This window comes from Rhinoraja longicauda, chromosome 3 (assembly GCF_053455715.1).
Source record: "Rhinoraja longicauda isolate Sanriku21f chromosome 3, sRhiLon1.1, whole genome shotgun sequence".
Lineage (NCBI taxonomy): Eukaryota > Metazoa > Chordata > Chondrichthyes > Rajiformes > Arhynchobatidae > Rhinoraja > Rhinoraja longicauda.
Genome location: NC_135955.1, coordinates 14038518 through 14063349, shown reverse-complemented (window position 1 = coordinate 14063349; position 24832 = coordinate 14038518). Strand labels below are relative to the sequence as shown.

The window sequence follows — 24832 nt, the reverse complement described above, 5'->3', positions numbered from 1 at the left end:
AAAGCAGGCAGGCGGGACTAGTGTAGATGGGGAATGTTGGTCGGCGTAGACAAGTTGGGCCGAAAGGCCTGTTTCCATGCTATATGACTCTATGACAGTGTACATTTACATTGGATCAATGTTTATTAAAAAAAAGCATTTGACCATTTCAAAGTATATAAAATCCTGAGCGGCTTAAGTAAGGTGAATAGCCAGTCTTTTCTTCAGTGTAGTGGAGTCTAAAAGTAGAGGGAATAGGCAACAGGGGAAAGATTTAATCAGAACCTGAGGGGCAACTTTTCCCACACACTATAGGGCGATGGGTCTATGGTGCAAGTAGCTACAGCAGGGGTTCCCAACCTTTTGCATCCCGTTGACCCCTTTGCAACTTTTCGAAAGTAAATTTACCCCCACCCTTTTTTGTTCAGTAATTTGAGTTTACACTTCTACCATAATAAAGCAACCGACAAAGGGGAAATTTTAAAATACTGTTGTTAACATTATTATTTTAAGTTCAAATAACAATAATAATTGCACATAACAATGTTATTTCACTTATGTATGAACAACTAATGATGAGCATTTTTAAAGCAGAGATTGACAAATTCTTGATTAGTACGGTTATGGGGAGAGATAGATCAGCCATAATTGAATGGCAGAGCAGACTCAATGGGCTGAATAGCCTAATTCAGCTCCAATGACTTATGAACATGAGCATGTTCCATGAGAAAATTACTTTCTTAAACAATTTCCCTGAAGTTAGGAGTTTTCAAACCAAACGGTAGCTATTAACATGCAGCCTATTTCTTTCCACCCTCTGTCCTTGCCACTTACCAAGAACATTTATCCTGTAGATGAACTCTTTGAAGACTTCTTTCTCCTGAAGGAACTCAACGGGAATTTCAGGGAGTGTCGTACCAAATTCACCCCCAACCCGAGGTGACCATCCCAGTTTCCAGACCTGAGGAAAGTTGATTGCAAGGAAACGTTGAGAGAACATTTGTTGTTTATACCGAGATTGTGACATGTAATTGCATGTTTGTTCAAAGTGGCACCTAAACTTGACCAGAAACAGATGCACAACATATGTACCCTTCTGTTGAGATGCATTGGACAGGGCATTTTGTTCTGCTGCTATTGGACTCTTTAGCAGTCACAAGGACTTAAATTGGGAGATTTAAGAACACCATAACTTTGATTAATTCAGCATCAGCAACCTAATGGAATTAAAACCAGAAACAATGCACGATACCACTGGCAAAGGACACTCAGGATTGACATCAACACGGCAGGCAGGACCAGAATGGCACTAACTCTAGCATGAGGAGAAGGGAAGACCAATGTTCGAGGAATAGTCATGCACAGGATGAGGAAACGCAAAGGAAACAAAAGATTAGAATGTTTTTCTTTAAAACATAACAAAGATAAGACCTTACAAAAGAATGCTGCAGTGCATTTAAAAGCAGGCTAATTTTAGAGGTTGTGGAATAAATAAATTGAAGAGTGTGTAAGGGAATTTGGGTGGAAATTCTTGGCACTGAATTATCAGAATGTGTGATTTGCTTCAAAGGTTAGTGGTTGTAAATAATAACATCCACGATTAAAATGGACAGGTAAAGAAAGAATAGCAGGTTGATGGAAACAGAAGAAAAGTAATAACTTGCATGGGAAGGGCCGTTTAATCAAGTTAAGCCAGGGGGTAATCTATTTGTTTAGAACACAAACGGCTGTGGAGGCCAGGTCAATGGATATCTTTAAGGTGGAGATTGACAGATTCTTGATTAATAAGGGTGTCAGGAGTTATGGGGCGAAGGCAAGAGAATGGGGTTGAGAGGGAAAGATAGATCACCTATGATTGAATGGCGGAGTTGACTTGTTGGGCGAAATGACCTAACTCTGCTCCTAGAACTTATAAACATGAACTATGAAAGTGCTGAAGTAACACAGCAGGTCAGGAAACATCTCTGGAGGACATGGATAGGCTATGTTACGGATTTGGAGTCTGGATAAGGGTCCCGATCTGAAGTGTCGCCTATCCATGTTCTCCAGAGATGTTGCCTGACCTGCTGAATTACTCCAGCACTTTGTATTCTGCACAAAATTCCAGAATCTGCAGTTGCTTAGGTAATGTTTTTTAATTATTTTAAAATGTTTTAAAATTGTTTTTAAACTAACTTAAGGGCAATCGAACATTTGGACTGATATATGGATAGGAAGGGTATAGAGGGATATGGGCCAAATGCAAACAAATGGGATTAGCCTGGTATGTCATTGGTTGGCATGGAAAGTGGGCTGAAGAGTCCATTTCTGGGCCGCTCAGCTCTATGACTATGAGAAGTGTGTACGAGGTGATCGCTCGTCGGCGTGGACTCGGTGGGCTGAGGGGCCAGTTTCTGCGCTGTATCTCCAAAGTGTAACGGGTGCTACTTCATTTGAAAATGAATCAAGATGGAGATTTTGTTTCATATTGCTGCTGTATTGAAAGGCTGATCCCAAATACAAACAGAGAAAACTCGATAAATGGATTAATGCTTTGACCACAAGATCATCAAATTCCACATTCTGATGAAGAATCCATTTTTCTCTATTACGATCTTGCAGGCCTGCTCTGTGTTTCCACAATCTTCTGTCTGTCTTTATTCCTGCACCTGGGCCTTTCTCCTTCCTCTTCCCACAACTCTCGCTGTCAGATATCAAACAATACATTTACCTGGAGCAGAAATTAAGAAAGGATGGGGCAGAATATTTAAACAGGACTTTTCCCAGTGGTCACTGATGCTGAATTAAATGCAGTAAGTTTATAATTGACTGCAGGAGGAAATCTGTGACTGAGATTTGAGAAAACATGAATTTCATCTGCAGGGTTAATGAAACTACAAAATAATTATATTTTAAAGAACCATTGCTTCATTTTCGTGGATTATATAACTCCACGCATACTTACTTCAAACAAATTAATGTCATCTGAACATGAGGCCCTAAAGGTTTTGCAATTCCTTTTCATTTTGTTTTTCATAATGTAATATGTTTCTGGTCAAAATGTGTACGGAGGAACTGCAGCTGCTGGTTTATACTGAAGATAGGCCAAAATGCTGGAGCAACTCAGCGGGTCAGGCAGTGTAAAGGAGAAAAGAGGATTTAAGGGTTAAGGTGTATGTGACCAAATGCTACATGAAGATGAACTGTCACTAAATTAAATTGCATACCTCAGATGCCTGCAAGTCTATCTCTGTGTAGATGCCGGCTTGAGATTGCAGCAGGGGTGTTGTAATCTTACAAAGGACAGGAAACGGATACAAAAGAAGAGCACAGAGTAGACTGAGCCTCTTAACAATTACCATAAGGTTGAGCCCCAGGAAGATGTGTTTATGTTAATAGACTGAATTAATGACCTCAGACAATGGACAGTGATAGTGGGTGATGATTAATTGAATTCCTATCCTCTTGCAACCACCTGTGTGGGGTGTCTGGTTCCGTTATCACTTCTAAAAACCTATTGTATTTGGTGTATAAAAATGCTGCTGAAACACCCTGTAAGTGAGTGGGGTCCTCGAGTGACTGCTAGTATGCAAGCTACACCTCTTCACAGAGGTGCTCTCGGGGCTGCTGTACTTGGCGCAAGTGTGGCCCGTCCCTCCCTCCCACGCCAAGGGGATCACCCGGGCCGTTTTCCGCTTCATCTGGGGGTCGGCGATGGACCGGGTGCGACGAGCCACAATGCACAAGTCGGCAGACAACGGGGGTAAAAGCGTGCCCAACGTCGCCCTCATTCTGATGGCCACCTTCGTGTGTGGCTGCATCAGGCGGAGCATAGAGCCAAGGCACGTGGGCACCAAATGCCACTACCTGCTGAAGTTCGACCTGTCCCCGGTGTTGCGAAGGATGGGCCTGGCGCAGATGCCACGCAATGTGCTAGTCAGCTGGACATTGCCAAACCATCTGTCGTTTGTGGAAAGGTTCTTCCGGACCAACACCTTTGACCACAAGTCCATCGGGCAGTGGTCAGCACGGAACGTCCTGCAGGCACTGCAGGGGAATGACTCCATGGATCCTGTGGCGTGGTTCCCAGAGCGGACCGCCCAGCTTGTCTGGCAAAATACCTCATCGCCAGAACTAACCAACAAGCACCAAGACCTGGCTTGGCTGGCGGTGAGGGGAGCCCACTCAGTCAGATCCTTCCTGCACCGCCGGAACCTCACTACCAGCGCACGCTGCCTCCGGGACGGCTGCAACGGAGAGGAGACGGTGGCCCACCTCTTCACAGAGTGTGGATTTGCCAAGAGAGTCTGGAGAGGTCTGCGGGGGTCCCTGTCACGATTCATTCCGAGCAGCTCCATCACAGAGGACTCTGTAATCTACGGACTGTTCCCAGGGACGCATTCCGAGACTGACATCGAGTGCTGCTGGAAGGTCATCAACTCGGTGAAAGACGCTCTTTGGTCTGCCAGAGCTTTGTTGGCCTCCCAGCGGAGCGAGATGTCCGTCAAGGAATGTTGCCGACTGGCCCACTGCAACGCCAAGGCCCTGTGGGGGGCAGAGGACCACAGTCTAGGGTCCTTCCGCTGCTGGACATGGGGGGGCAGGGTGTGGTGGAGAGAGACGCCCCTCCAAATACTGGGTAAATGTCTAAATGTAAGTAAATGTCTAAGTGAATGTCCGTATCAAATGTAACCTCCGGAAATGTCGGATGGGCTTGTTTAAGAATATGTTTTGTGAATGATATTTATTATTTGAATAAAATATTTTTTGATTAAATAAAAAAATCAAAAAAAAAAAAATCAAAAAAAAAAAATAATAATTTTTTTATTTTTTTTAAACCTCTTCACAGAGTGTGGATTTGCCAAGAGAGTCTGGAGAGGTTTGCAGGGATCCCTGTCACGATTTATTCCGAGCAGCTCCGTCACAGAGGACTCTGTGATCTACACTGTTCCCAGGGACGCATTCAGAGACTGGCATCGAGTGCTGCTGGAAGGAAGGTCATCAACTCGGTGAAAGACGCTCTTTGGTCTGCCCGAGCTTTGTTGACCTTCCAGCGGAGCGAGATGTCCGTCGGGGAATGTTGTCGACTGGCCCACTGCAGACTGCAGGAGTACGTGCTGAGGGACGCACTGAAGCTTGGTGCAGCCAACGCCAAGGCCCTGTGGGGGACGGCCACAGTCTAGGGCCCTTCCGCTGCTGGACATGGGGGGCAGGGTGTGGTGGAGACACCCCTCCAAATAAGGGATTCTGTGTTAAATTGGAAATTAATATCTGCATTGAATGTGTAACCTCCGGAAATGTCAGATGGAGTTGTTGAAAAGAAGATGTTTTGTAAATATTACTTGAATAAAGTATTTTTTGATATATTTTTAAAAAACTAGTTGTAGCTCTCCCACTCCCGCTGGCGAAATAAAAACTTTAATGTTTTACCACTTTATGGTATTGTTGTCTGTCTAGTAGAATCGAACTTTAAAAGCAGCATCTCTGGAGAAAAGGAATAGGTGATGTTTCAGGTTGGAATCCTTCTTTAGAGGGTCCTTTTCTCCAGAGATGCTGCCTGACCCACTGATTTACTCCAGCATTTTGCATCTATCTTTATGTCACATCAGACTTGAGACACTTTTGGTGAAAAGATCAAACTCAAGGAGGACAATGCAGTTACACATACTCACCAATGGAGGAGCGCGAGTGTAACTATTGACCAGAGGCAGCCTGGCTAGACTGATACCGATATTCCGGAGAGTTGGGTTCATGAACGCTGGGATTCGATAGTTGCTGGCATGTCCAAAGGACAGCACCGTCTGGAGAGACTCCACCATCTCAGTCATCACGTTGCAGGCCTTTGCAATGCACTTGGATCCTAAAATGGAAGAGATAGTCTTTCACAACGTCAGCAGTAATTACAGGATAGGGGTGGCACAGTGGCGCAGCGATAGAGTTGCTAGTTTACAGAACCAGAGACCCTGGTTTGATCCTGACTATGGGTGCTGCCTGTATGGAGTTTGTACCTTCTTCCTGTAACCCTGTACGTTTTCTCTGTGTGCTCCGGTTTTCTCCCACAATCCAAAGATGTTAAGGTTTATCGATTAATTGGCTTTGGTAAAATTGTAAATTGCACCTAGCATGCAGGATAATGCTCGTGCGTACGGGGTGATTGCTGAACGGCGCGGATTCAGTGAGCCGAAGGGCCTGTTTCCGCGCTGTATCTCTAAAGTCCTAAGGATACTACAGGTCAATTGTTGTGTCCAAATGTGAACGAAAACACAGCCAAAGAAGTCAACCAAATGCTAGATGGTCAGTGATGTGTGCATCAAGTTATCAAACATCAGGGACAGTTCAAATCAGTGAGTCATAATGAATCATTGAACACAGAAACAAGCCCGTCAGCCCAACTTGCTCATGCCGACCAAGATGCTCCATCTTTATTAGTCCCATCTGCCCGCGTTTGCCCCTTATCCCTCTAAACGCTGAAGGACACAATATGTTGGGGTAACTCAGTAGATGAGGAACCATCTGTAGAGAGCATCCTGTCCGGCAACATTACAGTCTGGTTTGGGAACAGCTCCGCCCAGGACAGGATGGCCCTGCAGAGAGTAGTGCGTTCGGCAGAACGCACCATGGGAACTACACTCGTCCCCCTGCAGGACCTATACATCAGGAGGTGCAGATCCAGAGCAAGTAAGATTATGGGGGACCCCTGCCACCCCAGTAACGGACGGTTCCAGATGCTACGGTCAGGCAAACACCTCCGCTGTCACGCTGTGAAAACGGAGAGGATGGGACGGAGTTTCTTCCCACAGGCCATCAGGACTGTCAACTTTTATAACTCCAGAGACTACATTTTTGTCTACACTATAGTAACATATTAACTTTATTTATATGCTGTAACTATAATTCTTTTTTGTGCACAATCCGCAGGCATTGCCACTTTCATTTCACTGCACATCGTGTATGTGTATGACAAATAAACTAAACTTGAACTTGATCTCTGGAGAACATGGACAGCTGATGTTTCTTGACCCGAAACATCCAGCACTTTCTGCCTTTGGTGTATTAACCAGCTTTCACCCGACCTATTCCCCTTATGATTTTATAATATCACCCCTGAACCTCCTGAGCTCCAAGGGTTAAAGTTTTAGCCTGCCCAACAGCTGATGCCTTCAGCCTCCTGGGCAACAAGGAATAAAGTCCTCGTAAAGTCCACAAAGGCGCCACTTCAAAGAACCAGATTTGAACAAAGGTGATCTTTGTGGAAGCAAACATGATCACATGAATTTCTACGTCCACCAGCTTCAAATATAGGTTGTTTGTTGCATGCGAAACATTGATTTCAAATCATTCAAGAAACCCTTTGCCTGCTGATTCCTTCAGGGAGATCTGGTTCTTGGCACCATTGCCTGAATAGCATGTAATGTCATGCCCAACTTGACATCTCACAACATAACATGTCAGAGGTGCACACTTTTGTATAAGACATTTAACCAGGTTTCAATTTGCTGTTCAGGCACTTTCTAAAGATTTTGTGTGGTACAGAACCAAACATTTGTATCTCAACAGTAGTGCAGCTGCCCCATAGCGCCAGAGACCTGGGTTTGAACCTGACCCCATGTGCTGTCTGTGTGGAGATTGCACGTTCTACTTGAGACCGCGTGGATTTCCTCCAGGCACTCTGGTTTCCTCCCACATCCCAAAGATGTACAGCCTTGTAGGCTAATGGTTCTCTGTAAAACTGTCTCTGGTCCGTAATGAGTGGATCAGAAAGGGGGATAACATAGGAGTGTTATATAGATGGTCAGTGTGGACTTGGTAGGCCGAAGGGTCGGTTTCCATGCTGTATCTCTAAATTAAACTAAACTAACAACATGAAAGCAGCATAGATTCAACAGGATGGCGCCAGCCATCTTAACCAATAACATTGAGGTAACATTCAAAATGTTGAAATGTTTGGGTCTAATATTGTAATATAGTGATATATTGTAATATAGTCATTTATTGTAATATAGTAATAGAGTTTAAACAGCATGGAAACGGGCTTCCGAGTCCAACTCGACCAAATTGCTTCACCAGCTGGTCCCTCTTGCCTGCGCCTTGCCCATTTCCATCCAAACCTTTGCTATCCTTGTGCTGGTCTAATTGTCTTTTAAATGTCATAATTCTTTCACTTCCTTTGTATGAAAAAGTTGTTCCTCGGGTCCTCTTTAAACCTTTCCCCTCTCCCTTAAACCTGTGCCCTCTGGTTATAGACTCCTGGGGAACAGACTGCAGTTATTCACCTAATCGCTTCCCTCATGACTTTATAAAACCTCTTTAAGATCACCCCTCATCCTTCCATGCTCCAGGGGAAAAAGACCCAGCCGATCCCACCTCTTCTTATACCTCAAATCCTCCAGATCTAGTAATATCCTTGGAAACAAAAAAGGACACAAAGTGCTGGAGTAACTCAACCTACCTTTACTGTGGATTTGTGTAGAAACAAAGAACTGCAGATGCTGGTTTACAAAAAAAGACACCGAGTACTGGAGTAACTCAGCAGATCAGGCAGTATCTCTGGAGAACATGCATAGCTGACATCTCAGGTCAGGACCCTTCAGCTCCCAACCCGAGAGAGTCATCGATCCGAGTCCAAAGAAGCGCCTTGACCCGAAACATCACTTCTCCATGTTCTCCACAAATGCTTCCTGACTCACTGAGTTACTCCAGACCTTCATGCATTTTTGTAAACGACTTCTACAGTTCATAAATCATAGGAGCAGAGGTAGGCCATTTGGCCCATCAAGTCTACACCACCATAGGCATAGATTCGTGGATGATATATCATTCTCAACCCCATTATCTCCTGCCTTCTCTCCATAACCCTTGACACCCTTACCAATCAAGTATCTGTCAATCTCTGCCTTAAAATTTCCAATGACTTGGCCTCCATAGCCCATTTCCATTAAACTTTCTCTCTCTCTCACCTATGCCCAAAAGTGTTGGACATTTCCACCCTGTAAGGTTCTGACTATCTACGCCTCTCATAATTTTATTTATTTCTATCAACCTCCAATGTTCCAGAGAAAGCAACCCAAGTCTACCCAATCTCTCCCTGTAGCTGAAACCCTCTAATCCAGACAACATTCTGGTAAACCACCTCTGCACACTCTCCTAAGCCTCCTCATCTTTCCTGTTAAGGGGTTGACCAGAGCTGCACGTTTATTTATCCCTCAAAGAGAAGACCTAGCTTGGCGTTCACTCACTTTCAGACACATTTGCACTCTCTTCATCCTCAGGATTTGATTTTCTCCTCTCTTCATGGAGAAGATTGTGTTCTCCTGGTTCAACCGCCACTGAAACAAACAGATGGCATTAATCACAGGTGGAAGAGACACGAGTGAGAGCATGATCCAGCCATTATACTTCCACCTTATACAGAATTGAAATTTATGTTACACTACACTGTTACATTGATGGATCGAGAATATTCTCTTTTACTTTGCAAAAAGACCAGATGCATGATTAACACAACGAGAAAACACAATTGTGCAGGTACAGCAGGCAGTGAAGAAAGCCAATTGAATGTTGGCCTTCATGACAAGAGGAGTTGAGTATAAGAGCAAAGAAGTCCTTATGCAGTTGTACAGGGCCCAAGTGAGACCGCACCTGGAGTACTGTGTGCAGTTTTGGTCTCCAAATTTGAGGAAGGATATTCTTGCTATTGAGGGCGTGCAGCATAGGTTTACTAGGTTAATTCCCGGAATGGCGGGACTGTCATATGTTGAAAGACTGGAGCATCTAGGCTTGTATACACTGGAATTTAGAAGGATGAGAGGGGATCTTATCGAAACGTATAAGATTATTAAGGGGTTGGACACGTTAGAGACAGGAAACATGTTCCCAATGTTGGGGGAGTCCAGAACAAGGGGCCACAGTTTAAGAATAAGGGGTAGGCCATTTAGAACGAAGATGAGGAAAAACTTTTTCAGTCAGAGAGTTGTGAATCTGTGGAATTCTCTGCCTCAGAAGGCAGTGGAGGCCAATTCTCTAAATGCATTCAAGAGAGAGCTAGATAGAGGTCTTAAGGATAGCGGAGTCAGGGGGTATGGGGAGAAGGCAGGAACGGGGTACTGATTGAGAATGATCAGCCACGATCACATTGAATGGTGGTGCTGGCTCGATGGGCCGAATGGCCTACTCCTGCACCTATTGTCTATTGTGAAATGTATTTGCGATTATCAGGGAGATGCAAGGTCCCATTGCAAATAATGACACCCTTGGGGATTGTGTGTGAATTGTGACATACTCATGGGGAGCTCCTTCCAAGCACAGGTGTAGATTGGGCACGTCATACACATATTCATTTCAGTGTGGATGTGAGAAACCGTGTATTCTGCCACAACAAAAAAATCACGTTGCTTTACAAGCAAGAGAACAACCAAGTAGGGTAGTAAGCAGGCCTGGGGGACACAAAATTGCATAACATACGTTAGCAAAGGACAAGCAAAGGTATCCACTCCTGGAGCAAGCCAGAATTTAAAAAGAAAAATGATATTAAACTTATAAGCACAATTGTCCAGACCTCTCGGGGAGTATTGCGCATTGACCTGGTCTCCAAATAAAAAATACTGTAAAATCACTGGAATAGGAAAAAAAATTGATGGAACTGAAAGAGCACACGAATTGGCAATGGCCGAATAAAATAACCCATTTGGCTGTCCAGAAGAGGTTGACAGATGATCTCGCAGCGATGCATCGGGTTTGGGAGGAGAGGCTGGAGAGAGAGTGCAGGGAAGACATGAGGAGGTTGCCAGGATTTGAGGGTCTGAGCTATAGGGTGAGGCTGGGCAGGCTACGAGGTTATTTCTTGGAGCGCAGGAGGCTGCGGGGTGATCATATAGAGGTGTAACAAATCAAGAGGGGCATGGATGGGTAGATGCAGGGAAGATAGACACAAACTGCTGGAGTAAGTCAGCGGGTCAGGCAGCATCTCTGGAGAGAAGGAATACAATGTTTTGGATCGGAACTCTTTTTCAGGTAGATGTACAGATCCAGGGTAAGGGAATCAAGAACCAGAGGACATAGGTTTAAGGTGAAGGGCGGGGAGTGGGGGGGGGGGGGAAGATTTAATCGGAATCTGAGGAGCAAATATTTCCTCACAGAGGATGGTGGCTCTATGGAACAAGCTGCCAGAGGAGGTTGTTAAGGAATGAGCTGCCAGAGATAGTTGAGGTAGGTCCTATAATTAAATTTAAAAGACACTTGGACAGGTACATGGATAAGAAAGGTTTAGAGGGATACGGGCCAAACGCGGGCAGGTAGGGCTAGTGTAGATGGGGCAACTCGGTGGATATGGCATGTTGGGCCTATTTCCATGCTGTACGACACTATAAGTGTTATGGAAATAATTTTACCTAAAATGGAATATTTAAACTGAAGGTTATAGAAAAGCAATCATAAATTAAGGAAAACTTTATTTACCCAAACACTCAAGGCAAGCAGTAACACAGGAGAGGACCATGATAAGTGAAAAGGAATAAAGGAAGCTGTTGATATTTGGGAAGGATGTGTAGAGCCCATTGGACTACAGATTTAACGGTGCTCTTTTAAGCTAAATCTGTAGTCCATTTGGCTTAATTATCCCTGTGAATCCTGAGCTGGAGTCTCAGCCAAATAAACTACAGATTTCATCCAAATATCAACCTTTGGCTCCCAGTCCAAAAAACAGGACCAAAAGATGACATTGATGCAGGGAACTCTCCATTACGTTGGTGGCAGGATAACAAATAATGATTTTAATATTTTTCTCAACAGATGCAAGGCAACCTTTTTGAAAATCTGACAAAGGGGATATTCACCATTAATAATGTGATAATTTTTCAGCTTGGAACGGACGTTTATGGGCCAGGGTTTGTCTGCAGGGTAGGCTGAACCCTCATATTATGCGTCTGGACATTCTCTATCCAGCTCCTGGACATCACAGTTTCTCAGCCTTCATTCAGTCATCTGGCAATTTCACATCGTGGTCACAGGACAACTGGTATTGGTTTGCTTTATTATCGCCACATGTACCGAAAAACAGTGAAAAGCTTTGTGTGCGTGCCAAATCATATCACACACGAGAACAACCAAGCCTATCATACACGAGTACAAACATATCATACACGAGTACACAAATCATATCATACACGAGTACAGGCAAGCAGGGGGCACTCCTAAGGACCTTCTACAACACGGTGGTTGCATCGGCCATTTTCTATGGAGTGGTCTGCTGGACCAGCAGCATCTCAGCGGCGGAAGGGATGAGACTCGACAAGCTGGTCAGGAAGGCCAGCTCTGTCCTGGGTTGCCCCCTCGACAGTGCAGGTGGTGGGAGAGAGGAGGATGATGGCAAAGCTAACATTGCTGCTGGACAACGGCTCCCACCACATGCAGGACACTGTCACTGCACTGCTCCTTCAGTGACAGACTCCTTCACCACAAGTGCGTGAAGGAGAGATATAGGGGGTCCTTCCTTCCCGCTGCTGTGAGACTGCACAACCAGCACTGCTCCCAGCAGACGAGTCAACAATAACAGCTAAGATCACACAGAAAACTGATGACAATTTATGTATCTTTTACTTATAATGAATGATCTCTTGCTATCCACTTTTCTGCTGTAACACTGTAAATTTCACTGGTGTGGGACGAATAAAGGGATATATTATTATTATACAAGTACACCAGGTAGTGCAAAGAGAAAAATACCAGAGTGCAAAATATAATGTTACAGCATTACAGCAAAGAATGAGCAGGTTTTTTAAAAGTGCAAGGTCCGCAATCAGGTAGGTTGGGAGATCAGAGCTGCACCCGAGCTTCGGGGAAGACAATTCAAGGGTCTGATAACAGCAGGGAAGAAGCTGTTTTTGAATCTGGTGGCATGTTCTTTCAAGCTTTTGTATCTACTGCACGATAGGAGAGGGAGGAATGATCAGGTGTGCTTGTGAATGAGCGATACTGGTGTGGAAGTGGAAAATATCGCTGCAGCATAGTAACAGTCATGCAAGGTCAAGCAGGAAATGGTGCAGAGAAGATTTACAAGGATGTTGCCAGAATTCGAGGACCTGGGTCATAGGGAGTGGCTGGGCAGGCTAGAGATCTTATAGAGATGCACAAAATCACAAGAGGAATAGATCGGATAGATGCACAGTCTCTTGCACAGAGTAGGGGAATCAGGAACCAGAGGACATAGGCTGAAAATGAGAGGAGAAAGATTCAATAGCAACCTGAGGGGCAACTTTTTCCACACAGAGGATGGTGGCTATATAGAGTGAGCTGCCGGAGGAGGTAGCTGAGGCAGGTACTATCATAATATTTAAGAAGCATTTAGATAGGTATATGGAAAGGATAGGTTTAGAGGGATATGGGGCAAACACAGGCAGGTGGGACTATGTAGATGGGGCATGTAAGTTGGCGTGGATAAGTTGGGCAGAAGGGCCTGTTTCCATGAAGTATGACTAGGTTCCTCCATAAAGGCGGTGCCCGAGCATTTCTGCAAAGCATTACTGGTTAATGCCGATCTTCTTCACATGTTTAAGAGGGAAATGGCCTGGGTTATAATGGTATTGGGTACCAAATCATTTAGAAAGCATTGTAGATAACACTTGTGTTTGTGCAATCTCCCGTTATCTATTTGATCATGATTGGGTTAACGTATAAGGAGTGTTTGAGGTCCCTGGGCCTGTAGTTGCTGGAGTTAGAAGGATGAGGGGGGATCTCATTGAAAGCAACCAGATGAAGGCCTAGATTGAGTGGACATTGAAAGGATATTTCCAGTAATGGGAGAGTCTAGAACCAGAGGACACAGCCTCAGAATAAAAGGACGCACCTTTAGAATGGAGATGAGGATGAATTTTTTGGGCCAGTGGGTGGTGAATCTGTGGAATTCATTGCTACAGACGGCTGTGGAGGCCAAGTCATGGGGCATTTTTAAAGTGGAAATTGTTGGTTCTTGATTATTAAGGGTTCAAAGGTTATGGGGTGAAGGCAGGTGAACAGGGTTGAGAGGGAAAATAGATCAGCTGTGATTGAATGGTGGAGTAGACTCGATGGGCTGAATGGCCACATTCGGTTCCTTTGTCATGGTCTTAACACCTGAAGCCGTGTAGAGGGGAATTTGACAGAACATTTTTCCTGTGTTTTTTAACCTCCCAGGAAACTGAAAGACTTGGATGAAGTGGAAGAGATCAAACATAACACTGCAAAACAATGTTGCAGGGCGGGTTTTATAGACCAGCATCAGTGTTATATGCTCTTAAGCACTATTTAATTAATTGTGCTTAACAATTACACAATACACAATGAAAGAGAGTCCATTCCCACTCCTTTTCACTGACCACCACACCAGTCACAACAAATTCAGCATATTCAATTCCTGCTTCTCACAAAACAACAAATTCCTTACTTGCTTCAATGATGAACTGTATGCAGTTGATAACCGAACAGGCTTGCGTTACATAGGCAGCAGATGCCAGCAGGTTCCAAATGGAGGGCTGTTGTAACACTAAACAGCAACAATCCAGAGCAGCTTGTAGATCCAGACTCAGTGGAACCTGGTCCTGCAGCAAGTGCCAACACAGTGCCTGTGTGCGTAACACCAGAGTCATGTTAAGGACTATTAGAGTAATTAACTAACAGAATTACAGTGCCTATACTGTGCAGAACAGGCTCTTCAGCCGCTCTGGTTCATGCTCGCTCTGTCTTCAATCAGTCACAGGATTGCTGCAATTTCGACATTTAGAGTTTGGAGATACAGCATGCAAACAGGCTTTTCGGCCCACCATGCCAACCATCGATTACCCATTCATAGTAGTTTAGTTTATTTTAGTTAAGTTTAGAGATACAGCGCGGAAATAGGTCCTTCGGCCCACTGAGTCCGCACCGACCAGCAATCCCCGCACATTAACACTAACCCTACACACACTCGGGACAATTTTACATTTATACCAAGCCAAATAACTTACAAACCTGTGCGTGCAGGTCACGGGGAGAACACACAAACTCTGTACAGACAGCACCCGTAGTTGGGTTCAAACCCGGGTCTGTGGCGCTGTAAGGCAGTAGCTCTGCCGCTATGCCACTGTGTCGCCAACAGTTCTATGTTATCCCACTTTGTAAATTACCCCTAGTGTGGAGGGAGTGGATGACAGAGGTTCAATTAACCTACATGCCCGCACGTCTTTGGGATGTGGGAGGAAACTGGAGCACCCGGAGAAAGGCCACGCGGTCACAGGGAGAACGTGCAAACTCCATGTTGTGCCTTTCATAATTTCCTCAGTGCTCTACTAGTTACATGTCATGTGTACTGTACAGTGAAAAGCCTTGTTTTGCATGCTATCCAAACAGATCAGATATATTATACATAAAACACAATCGTCAAACTCAACTACAATTGATAGAGCGCAGAGAACAGAATATAGTCCTCAGCATTGTAGCGCATTATTTCCAGAGTCAAAGTCCAATGTCCTCAATGGGGTAGAGATGAATTGGACAGTGGCCTAGCTTTTACGACCATTCAGAAGCCTGATAACAGAGTGGAAGAAGTTGTTCCCGAGTCTGGTGGTGAACACTTTAATAAATGGTCCCAAACACAGAAGGCCCAGAAGTAAATGAGACCCCTAAAATAAACATACACAAGGGGAACGGAGGCTTAAATGTACATCGGCATTTTGTACGTTTAAGATTTTGCAATTGACCTGATCTGCCTGAAGACCACAGAAACATTTGTCTTTATAAAGGGGAATGAAAGAGAATACGTTTGCAGTTTTTTTAAATTATAGAAGTGTAACACTCAGACTAAAAAGAGCAAATAGTTTAACTTCACACAGAAGAACAATGAACAGAACCAATGAGCCTTTTGGCTATAACGGTACTAAGTCATACCTCCAAAGACATGACCATGAAACTGGTAATATCAGCCTCATTGTCAGCTGGAATCTGCAGAGATGGTGGTAGCTTGGGAAGAGACAGAAGGTACTGGGCCAATGCATTGCACAGACCAATGACGGAATGATAGAAATGCACATCTCCTGCAACACAAATCATATTTAATAAACATACAAGGCTTGAAACTCATGTTCATAAGTTCCAGGAGCAGAATGAGGCCCATCTTGTCTACTCCACCATTCAATCATGGCTGATCTATCTTTCCCCATTCTCCTGCCTTCTCCCCATAAACCCTGGACACCATCAGCCATTTCGTCAAGACAATTTGTGTAGACGATCTTCCACAATGATAGTCAAACCCAAGAACAACAGGACATTCGCTTGCTCCACTCGTTTTTCCAGCCATCTCCCAGTCTACATTGCTTTTTGCAAAACTCTCACTCCTAATTTACAATCCCCAGCCTTCACCCTTTATCCTCAACATCTTTGTCGTCCAAGCCTTGAACATACTTTGACTGAAGTTAACATTTTTCTGGGGTACAGAATTCCAAAAGTTTACAACCCTAAGAAATTCCACCTTGGTCGGCCAATATCCTATCTTGAGTCTGCGACCACTGCTTCTACACAAGTTCAATCAGAGGAAAGATCCTCACATCATCTACCTTGTCATCCATCCCTTTCATGAATCCCAGACATTTTAATTGGGCACCTCTCATTCTTCTCGAGTGCAGACACAGCTTTTTCTCATATGGTAATTCTGGTGACCAGAAATCTGTCTTGCCATACAACAGCAACTGCACTTCAAACAAACAATTAATTGTTCCTGGCATTGGTTCATTATTGTCTTGTGTACTGAGGTACAGTGAAAAACCCTTTTTGCATGCTATCCAGATAAATTAGATCATATTATACAATCCAGCCATACACAAGTACTTTTGTATGACCTATGCTCAAGGATAACATTTCATTATTTCCTGTAATGCCTTTATTCTGTTTTCTGCACAGGTCCTCATTGCTGATATTTGTTCTTGCAGGGTTCTTATGAACTGGTAAGTCTCAAAGCCGCAAAGCAGGGTTCTTACCATAAAGCTCGCCAATCCTATTCCAATAGGAGGAATTGGGCAAAGGACACATGCTTTGCAACACCTGATGGTTGCTGGGAAGATGCTGGACATGGAATGCCACGCGATCCAAGGTAACTTTCCTGGCGGTCTCAAACAGCAGGCTAGTCTGGTCTGCACAGATTCCTTGCAAACCCAGGGCCAAGCATGGTGTCAGCAGGTTCAAGTTGAAATCCTGGAACAGCAAGGGTAACAGAACAATGTTCAAAGATACCACAGAGACAACAGTAGAGATTCACTGCTGCCTTTTAATGCTTTAGTTATCACTGATAGAAATGGCACAATACCTGCAAACGAAATAAATATTCAGTGTTTACCCACTATGGAGATGTGAGGCTGATGGAGAGCTATCCAAAGTAACCAATGACCTGTGGAAATTTATATTGACAGAGCACCTTCCTCTTGCTACAAGTTGCTGGATGTTTTACACATCAAGAGCCATTAAATTAAATATTTGGCTGGAAAATTTAGGCCATCATTCTTCATGAGAGCGATTGTAATAAGGGGCCATTTGCAGATACTGGCAGTATCAGATAACAAGGTACACATTGAAGATGTCCTCCTTGGTCAAGCCTTTGGAGCTCTTCCCAAATCGCAGTCCTTTGGCTCATGGTCCAGTTCTTTCCTTCTTCTGAAGGTCAGAGTATATTATTTGCTACAATTAACAGCACAACCTAAATACAATTTGTGAGGTTATGTTACAGTAGTACAGGACATTGGCAAGCCCACATTTAGAGTATTGTGTTCAGTTATGGGCACCCTGTTATAGGAAAGATGTTGTCAAGCTGGAAAGGGTGCAGAGAAGATTTACTAGAATGTTGCCAGGACTCGAGGGCCTGAGCTGTAGGGAGAGGTTGAGCAGGGTAGGACTTTATTCCTTGGAGTGCAGGAGGATGAGGGGTGATCTTACAAAGGTGTACAAGATCATGAGAGGATCAGATAGGGTAAATGCACAGATCTTTTACCCAGGATTAGTGAATCAAGAACCAGATTCAAAGGTTCAAGATGAGGGGAGGAACGATTGAATAGGAACCCAAGGGGCAACTTTTCTTTTCTGCACAAGGGGTGGTGGGTGTATGGAACGAGCTGCCAGAGGGGGCAGTTACTATCACAATGTTTAAAAATATATTTGGACTGGTACATGGATAGGAAAGGTTGAGGGATATGGGCCAAACATAGGTCGGTGGGACTAGTGTAGTCATGTTGCATGTTGGTCAGCATGGGCAAGGTGGACCAAGTTGGTCCATGCTGTAAGACTCGATGCCTCCTGAATTCATCCAGGATATGTAATTCCCTTGGTGCACAGGTTTAGAGGAAAGAACATGGAATACAATTTCTACACAGCCTCAAATAATCATTACCTTAGTTGTCATGATAGAGTGGAGGTCATCTTCAGGAAGTTTATCAAGTAATTCAGTACACTCCATTAAAGCTGTATTTGAGCGATTGCAGCATTGGAATTTGATAAGTAACACATACCAGTCCTATAACACGAGACAACACACAGCATATTTAATTTCACAAGACTTTGGAGACCATTCCAACTATTCAATTTCTCCCTTGATTAACCCTTGATCATTAACTTCATGTTAATAATTCCAGATAATACTAGAAAGGTTTTAAAGCCAACAAGTTCAGGTTGACGAAGGATTTTAGACTTGAGATGCAGCGCGGAAACAGGCCCTTCAGCCCACTGAGTCTGCGTCAATCAGCAATCACCCTTGCACTAACAGTATCCAACACACCAGGGGCAATTTTATCGAATTACCATTTAACCTACAAACCTGTATGTCTTTGGAGTGTGGGAGGAAGCCAAAGCACCTGAAGAATACCAAGCAGTCAGTACCCAAGGACAGGATCGAACCCAGGTCTCTTGCGCTGTGAGGCAGCAACTTTAATGCTACGTCACTGTGCCACCCGACTTGATGGAGGTATGTAAAATTCTGAAGTGCACAGGCAGGGGAGATAATTGGAATTTAATGGGCTTAAGTTTAGGGTAAATGGCAAAGAGATTCAGAGGGTAGGTTAGGAGAAATGGTCTCAATCCGAAACATCACCCTATTCCTTTCTCCAGAGTTGCTGCCTGACCCGCTGAGTTACTCCAGCTTTTTGTGTGTATCTTCGGTTTAAACCAGCATCTGCACCGTTCCTCCCTACACCAGAAAATGGTTGCAATCAGGAAGTACTGGTTGAGAGAGGTGGGGACAGGTCCACGCACAACATTTAAGTCGTGTTGCCAAGGCACAGAAAGGCATGGACCAAAAACTGAAAATGGGATTAGTGCGGGTGGGTATTTGATGGTTGTCGTGGTTTGAAGACTCTGCTTCTGTACTGATTGACTTTCACTCCACAAGGATGATTATTAGTCCACTTATCCTCCTTGCCCGAGCGAGCAACGCACAGTGAAAGGAATCCCGGTGAGCAGTGGCCGCATCCCAACGGCAGGCCTGGCTCGCCGTCGCGGGACCGGAGAACCTGGAACCCGCCCAGAGAGGAGGATGGAGGGAGACGGAGGCGAACGCCGGTGTATGGAGGCGACGGCAGCAATGGGCCTTTGTGGCCAGCTGCAGCTGGGACTGTAAAATGGCGGCAAAATGGCACCTCTTGCATACAGACTCAGGGGGCTATTCTGTACATTCTAATAGCCTTACCGAGTTGTATGCAAAAAAAAAGTTTTTCACAGTAGCTGGGTACACGTGATAATAAAGAAACCATTGAACCACAAAGCACATGAGGACTGAAGCTCTCTTCATTTACTGTTCAGGGATACGAATCTAATCTTTGTTAGAAATTTAGGGCAGTGCACAAGATTAGAATACACAATGCGGTTGTAAACCGAGATTTGTGGTCAATCTGTATCATGCGTTGGAAGGGATACCAATTATTACCTATCATTGCATTTCATTAGAGAGGCAGGCTTATTGATGCCACAGGAGACTTCTTAGACTACTGCGTACACCAGTGTAGGCTTTAGTCAATATATAGGAATCTTAATGTCTTAATGAATCTTAAAGGGACAATCCTTTAAACTCGACATCAGAAACATTATCAGATGCATTGTAAAGGATTTTTAGCCATGGGCTTAATAGGAGAACAATAATATTTTAAAGTAAAACACGAAGTGCTGAAGGAACTCAGCATCTGTGGAGGGAATAGACATGAAGTTTTGGGTCCGGACCGTTCTTCCTTCACAGATGCTGCCTGACTCACTCAGTTCCTCCAGCACTGTGCTTTGCTCAAGATTCCACTATTTGCAGTTCCCTGCATCTCAATATTTTTAGGTGCTTGCAAAAGATTGAAATTATTGCCCAAAGGCATTGGAGCCAGCTGTTTTCAGAGAAAGAAATCACTCAGCCATTAACCATCTGCTGGCTCTGCTGACGAATCCAAAATAAATCCTGCAAAACCCTCTCCCTCTTCATGCTTGCGTATTCCTCTCCCTCAATTGGATACCCATTTTGTCCACCAAAGATGCTGTTTCCTCAAGTTTTCCCCAAGATCAGAGCTTCAAAACCTTTTTGAAATAAAAATATTTTTCATAACTTAACATTTCCTGAGAGGAGTTTAAATTAGCCCTGACCCTTCAACATTGCATCAAAGTCTCCCACCACAAAATCTTTCATTATATTTAAGCATCGACCTAGCAAATCTGGCCTTTCAATTTGACCTTTTGAAAGTTAATAATTTGTTTACAATTATTTACTATTTACAAAGTTTAGATCGATTGAAAGATACAACATGGAAAAAGGCCCTGCGTCCCACTGATCCTGCTGACCAGTGATCACCTATTCACACTACTTCTAGTCCTGGAGTAACTCTGCGGATCAGGCAGCAGCTCTGGAGGATAAGGATAGACAATGTTTCGGGACAGGACTCACCTTCGGATTGGCTGTAGTTGGGGGAGAGAAAGCGGGAAATGGGGTGGAGTGGGACAGAGCCTGGTAAGTGATATAGTCTGAAGGGTCCTGACCTGAAATGTCACCTGTCCTTTTTCTCCAGAGATGCTGCCTGACCTGCTGAGTTACTCCAGCACCGTGTCTATCTTCGATATAAACAGCATCTGCAGTTCCTTTCTGCACAAGTGATAGTTGGATACAGGTGAGGAGGGTTTCAATTGGCAGATGGGTGGACAAAGCCATTATCCACCTGTATCCAACTCTATTCCACTTGCCAGGGGTTGTCCCACCCCGACCCTTTTCCAGCTTTCTCTTCCACATTACAATGTCTGTAAAAGGGTTCCAACCCAAAATGCCACCTATCCATGTCCTCCAGAGATGCTGCCTAAGATGCTGTTACTCCAGACTTTGTGTTCTATGCAAGATTCCAGCTGCTCCTCGAGTCCCCACTGGTTCTGTGATCCCACTTTTGCATCCACTCCTTACACACTCGGGGCAATTTACAGAGGCCAATTAACCTACAAACCCGCAGTCAATTTGGGATGTGGGAGGAAACCAAAGCACACGGAGCAAACCCACACGATTGCAAGGAGAATGTGCAAACTCCACACACACAGCATCTGAGGTCAGGATCGAAGCTGGGTCTCTGTCGCTGTGAAGCAGCAGCTCTACCTGCTGCGCCACTCCGTTTCGTGTTTTTTGAAATTCCGCTTTCACAATCTGAAATTGACTGCTGACCCGTGACAGAAACAACCTCGGCTAATCCTGCCCAACGTGAACAAATCTTGAAGCAAACCAAGGGATAAGGCAGTGATGTTGCCCAAGATATCGTACTTTGTCCACGACGATAGATTCTATGTCAGAGAGCTTGTCCCCGTCCAGCGGGTGAGCGGTTACATTTGGAGACGGACTAACGGTGTCGGCGGCAACAGTTGCCCGGAACCTGTCCAACAGGGAATACAATCTTTGGTGTCTGAAAGAACAAGGAAACAAGCTATCAGTTAAGCTGAAATAAGGTGTTACAATCAAGATCCAGACCAAGGCTAGACATCATGTCAAATCAAACCAAGTGCAGATCCATGGTACAGATCAAATTGCACAAAGCAGAGAAATGGCAGATGGAGTTTAATCCTAGCAAGTGTAAGGAGTTGCACTTTGAAAAGGTAGAATATAAGAGGAAAATATACCATAATGGCAAGACTCTTCACAGTGTTGATGTACAAAGGGATCTTGGGGGCAAAGTCTATAACTCCCTGAAAACGGCAACACAAATGATGGAGTCACTGCTAAAGGCAGCACATGGTATACTTGCCTTCATCCATCAGGGCATTGAGTAGAGGAATCAGGAAGTCATGTGGCAGCTTTAAAGGAGTATTGTGTACATTTCCGGGCACCCTATTACAGGAAGGATGTGGGGGTTTTGGAGAAGGTGCAGAAGAGCTTTACTGGAATGCTGCCTGGATTAGATGTCATTAGCTATAAGGAGACATTGGACAAATCTGGATTGTTTTCTCTGATAAGTCAGAGGTTGAGCGGAGACCTGGTCAGAGAGTGGTGAGAGCCTGGAACACTGCCAGGTGTGGCAGCGGAGATAGTGGCGTTTAAGATTCTTTTAGATAGGCACCTGGATCTGCAGGGAATGGAGGGATGTGGATCACATGCAGGCCGAGGAGATTAGTTGGTCTTGGCATTACGTTCAGCACGGACGTGGTGGCCTTAGTGCCTGTTCCTGTGCTGTACTGTTCTATGTTGACTGCAGGCACAAATCAAATCGAACCAAGTGTCGACATGGTGAGCCCCAGTTCCAACATCACCGGTCCCAGATACAAGAGCCCAAAGACGGATGTTCCACGCAGTGCATACTACAGAGTCCTGACAGAACTAATTTAAATTCCCTCAGCAACCTAATGATGGTTTAAGGCATTTCCACTGTTTCCTCCCATCACCAAACCTAACATATACATTGGCTTAACCACTTAACCAATCTGTTACCTTTGCGCGAGGCAAGTGGTTTGCAGATACCGCTGAATCCTTTCCAACTCTTCCCGCGGTACTTGGGCCACACTATTCTGTAAAGTGACAAGAAGCGTTAATAAGAAAACTAAAACGGAAATATCAAGTGTTTGAGAAGACACAGGGCACTGGGGTAGCTCAGCGGGTCAGGCATCATCACAGGAGGATGTGGATTGGTGACGTTTCTTGAATGGCCCCGACCCGAAACGTCACCTCTCCATGTCCTTCCGAGATGCTGCCTGACCTGCTGAGCTATTCCAGCACTTTTCTTTTATAAACCAGCACGCGCATTCCTTGCTTCTATTGAGTGCTTAAGGTGCTTTTAGAAGCCAAAATGTGGCATTAACCCCCACTGGAGAATGTGGGATGGATGGACTGTTGTTCTTGGTTGCGAGGGATCGTGAATGTATTTTAGCTGATGTTGTACTGGTGGAAAAGGAACAGTCTGCATGCTTCCTTCCCCCTTTCCCACACAGGACCACGACAGCCTAATTCACTGCGGCTATTTTTGGTGCTTCCCATGTTATGAGTCAAGTTGCGTGCATCTTGTAAATTAATTTCCAGGATTCTTCTCTTGGTGCCTCCAAATTCTGATGCTAATGTGAGATCTTGTCAAGCTTCTGAATGGTCCTTCCATGAGTGAGGGTACAGTCCAATTCACCTCTACCCCATTGTGGATATTGGACCTGGTCCATGGAACTGATGCGCTAAAATGCCGAGAACCATGTTCTGCACTCTGTATCTTCCCCTTTGCTCCATCTATTGTACTTGAGTTTAACTTGATTGTATCTATTGGTATGGTATACCTGATCTTTTTGAATAGTATGCAAAGCAAAGCTTTTTACTGTACTTCAGTACACTTGACAGTAACAAACCTGAACCTACTGGGTAATGAGAAGTTGGTGTTTTTAGTGCTGTCCTTTATTTTTTATTTTTTGCTTACCTGCAAACTTTCAGCCAAAAGCATCTCAACTCGCCGGCAAGCCAATGTGTCCACCATCCGTGCCAGCACTCGGAAAGGAGTACTGATGAGCTTGTCGATGTATAGCATCAAGACTGCTCCAGACTGGCTGAGATGGATTCCCTCCAAACACTGCAGAGTCTTCTTTAACATGGTTGGCTGGAAGACAGAGAGTGAGAGAAGGTCTCAACACAGGCAAATGGGATCAGGGGTGAAGGTCAAAATGGTTGGCAGGGTTGTGGTGGGCAGAAGACCCTGTTTGTTGGGTTTTCTATTGGACAATCTAGATTCTGCAATCTGCTGACTGGCTAGCAGGCAACAAAAGCTTTTCACTGTACCTCGGTACATGTGACAATAAACTGAACTGAACTGGACTGCAAATTGTGTACTGGGAAAATAGGACTACGGAGTATGGCATCTTTCTCGCACCACATACAACATAGACCAGTACAGTACAGAAACAGTCCCTTCTGCCCACAAAGATAGACACAAAGTCTTGCAGTAACTCAGCGGGTCAGGCGGCTTCCAGAAAAAGGGTGGGTGATGTTTCGACCGAGTCTGAAGAATGGTCCCGACCCAAAACATATCCCATCCTTTTTCGCCAAAGATGCTGTCTGGCCCGCTGAGTTACTCCAGCACTTTATGTCTATCTTTAGAATAAACCAGCATCTGCAGTTCTTTGTTTCGACCTTCTGCCCACAATGTCCGCACCAAATATGATGTCTAGTGAAATTATTCTCCTCTGCTGGCACATGATCTATATCCCTCCGAATCCATGTGCTTATCCTGTTACATGCACATACTGTATCCGTCTCCATCACCACCCCGGCAGCGCGTTCCAGGCACTTGCGGTGAAAAAAGGTGATCCGCACATCTCCTTTGATCTTTGCCCCTCTCACCTGAAAAATATACTCTCTAGTTTTTGACATTTCCACCATGTGAAAAAGGCTCTGACTGTCTACCCTATCAGTACCTCTCAGAAGTTT

At 44.6% G+C, this 24832-nt stretch overlaps 1 protein-coding gene across 7 annotated transcripts in view; it reads right to left on the bottom strand.

Annotated features, from left to right (window-relative positions):
- htt (huntingtin) overlaps window positions 1-24832 on the bottom strand; it is a 206899-nt gene that overhangs the window by 33382 nt on the left and 148685 nt on the right. For all 7 annotated transcript variants that reach the window (XM_078432031.1, XM_078432037.1, XM_078432053.1 and 4 more), the window contains 10 exons: window positions 23829-24005; window positions 22865-22941; window positions 21707-21845; window positions 18338-18460; window positions 16938-17151; window positions 15853-15998; window positions 14375-14552; window positions 9195-9284; window positions 5631-5818; window positions 814-940 (listed from right to left, as the gene is read on the bottom strand). In XM_078432031.1, the coding sequence (XP_078288157.1) occupies window positions 814-940; window positions 5631-5818; window positions 9195-9284; window positions 14375-14552; window positions 15853-15998; window positions 16938-17151; window positions 18338-18460; window positions 21707-21845; window positions 22865-22941; window positions 23829-24005 (1459 nt within the window). The remainder of the gene's footprint in view (window positions 1-813; window positions 941-5630; window positions 5819-9194; window positions 9285-14374; window positions 14553-15852; window positions 15999-16937; window positions 17152-18337; window positions 18461-21706; window positions 21846-22864; window positions 22942-23828; window positions 24006-24832) is intronic.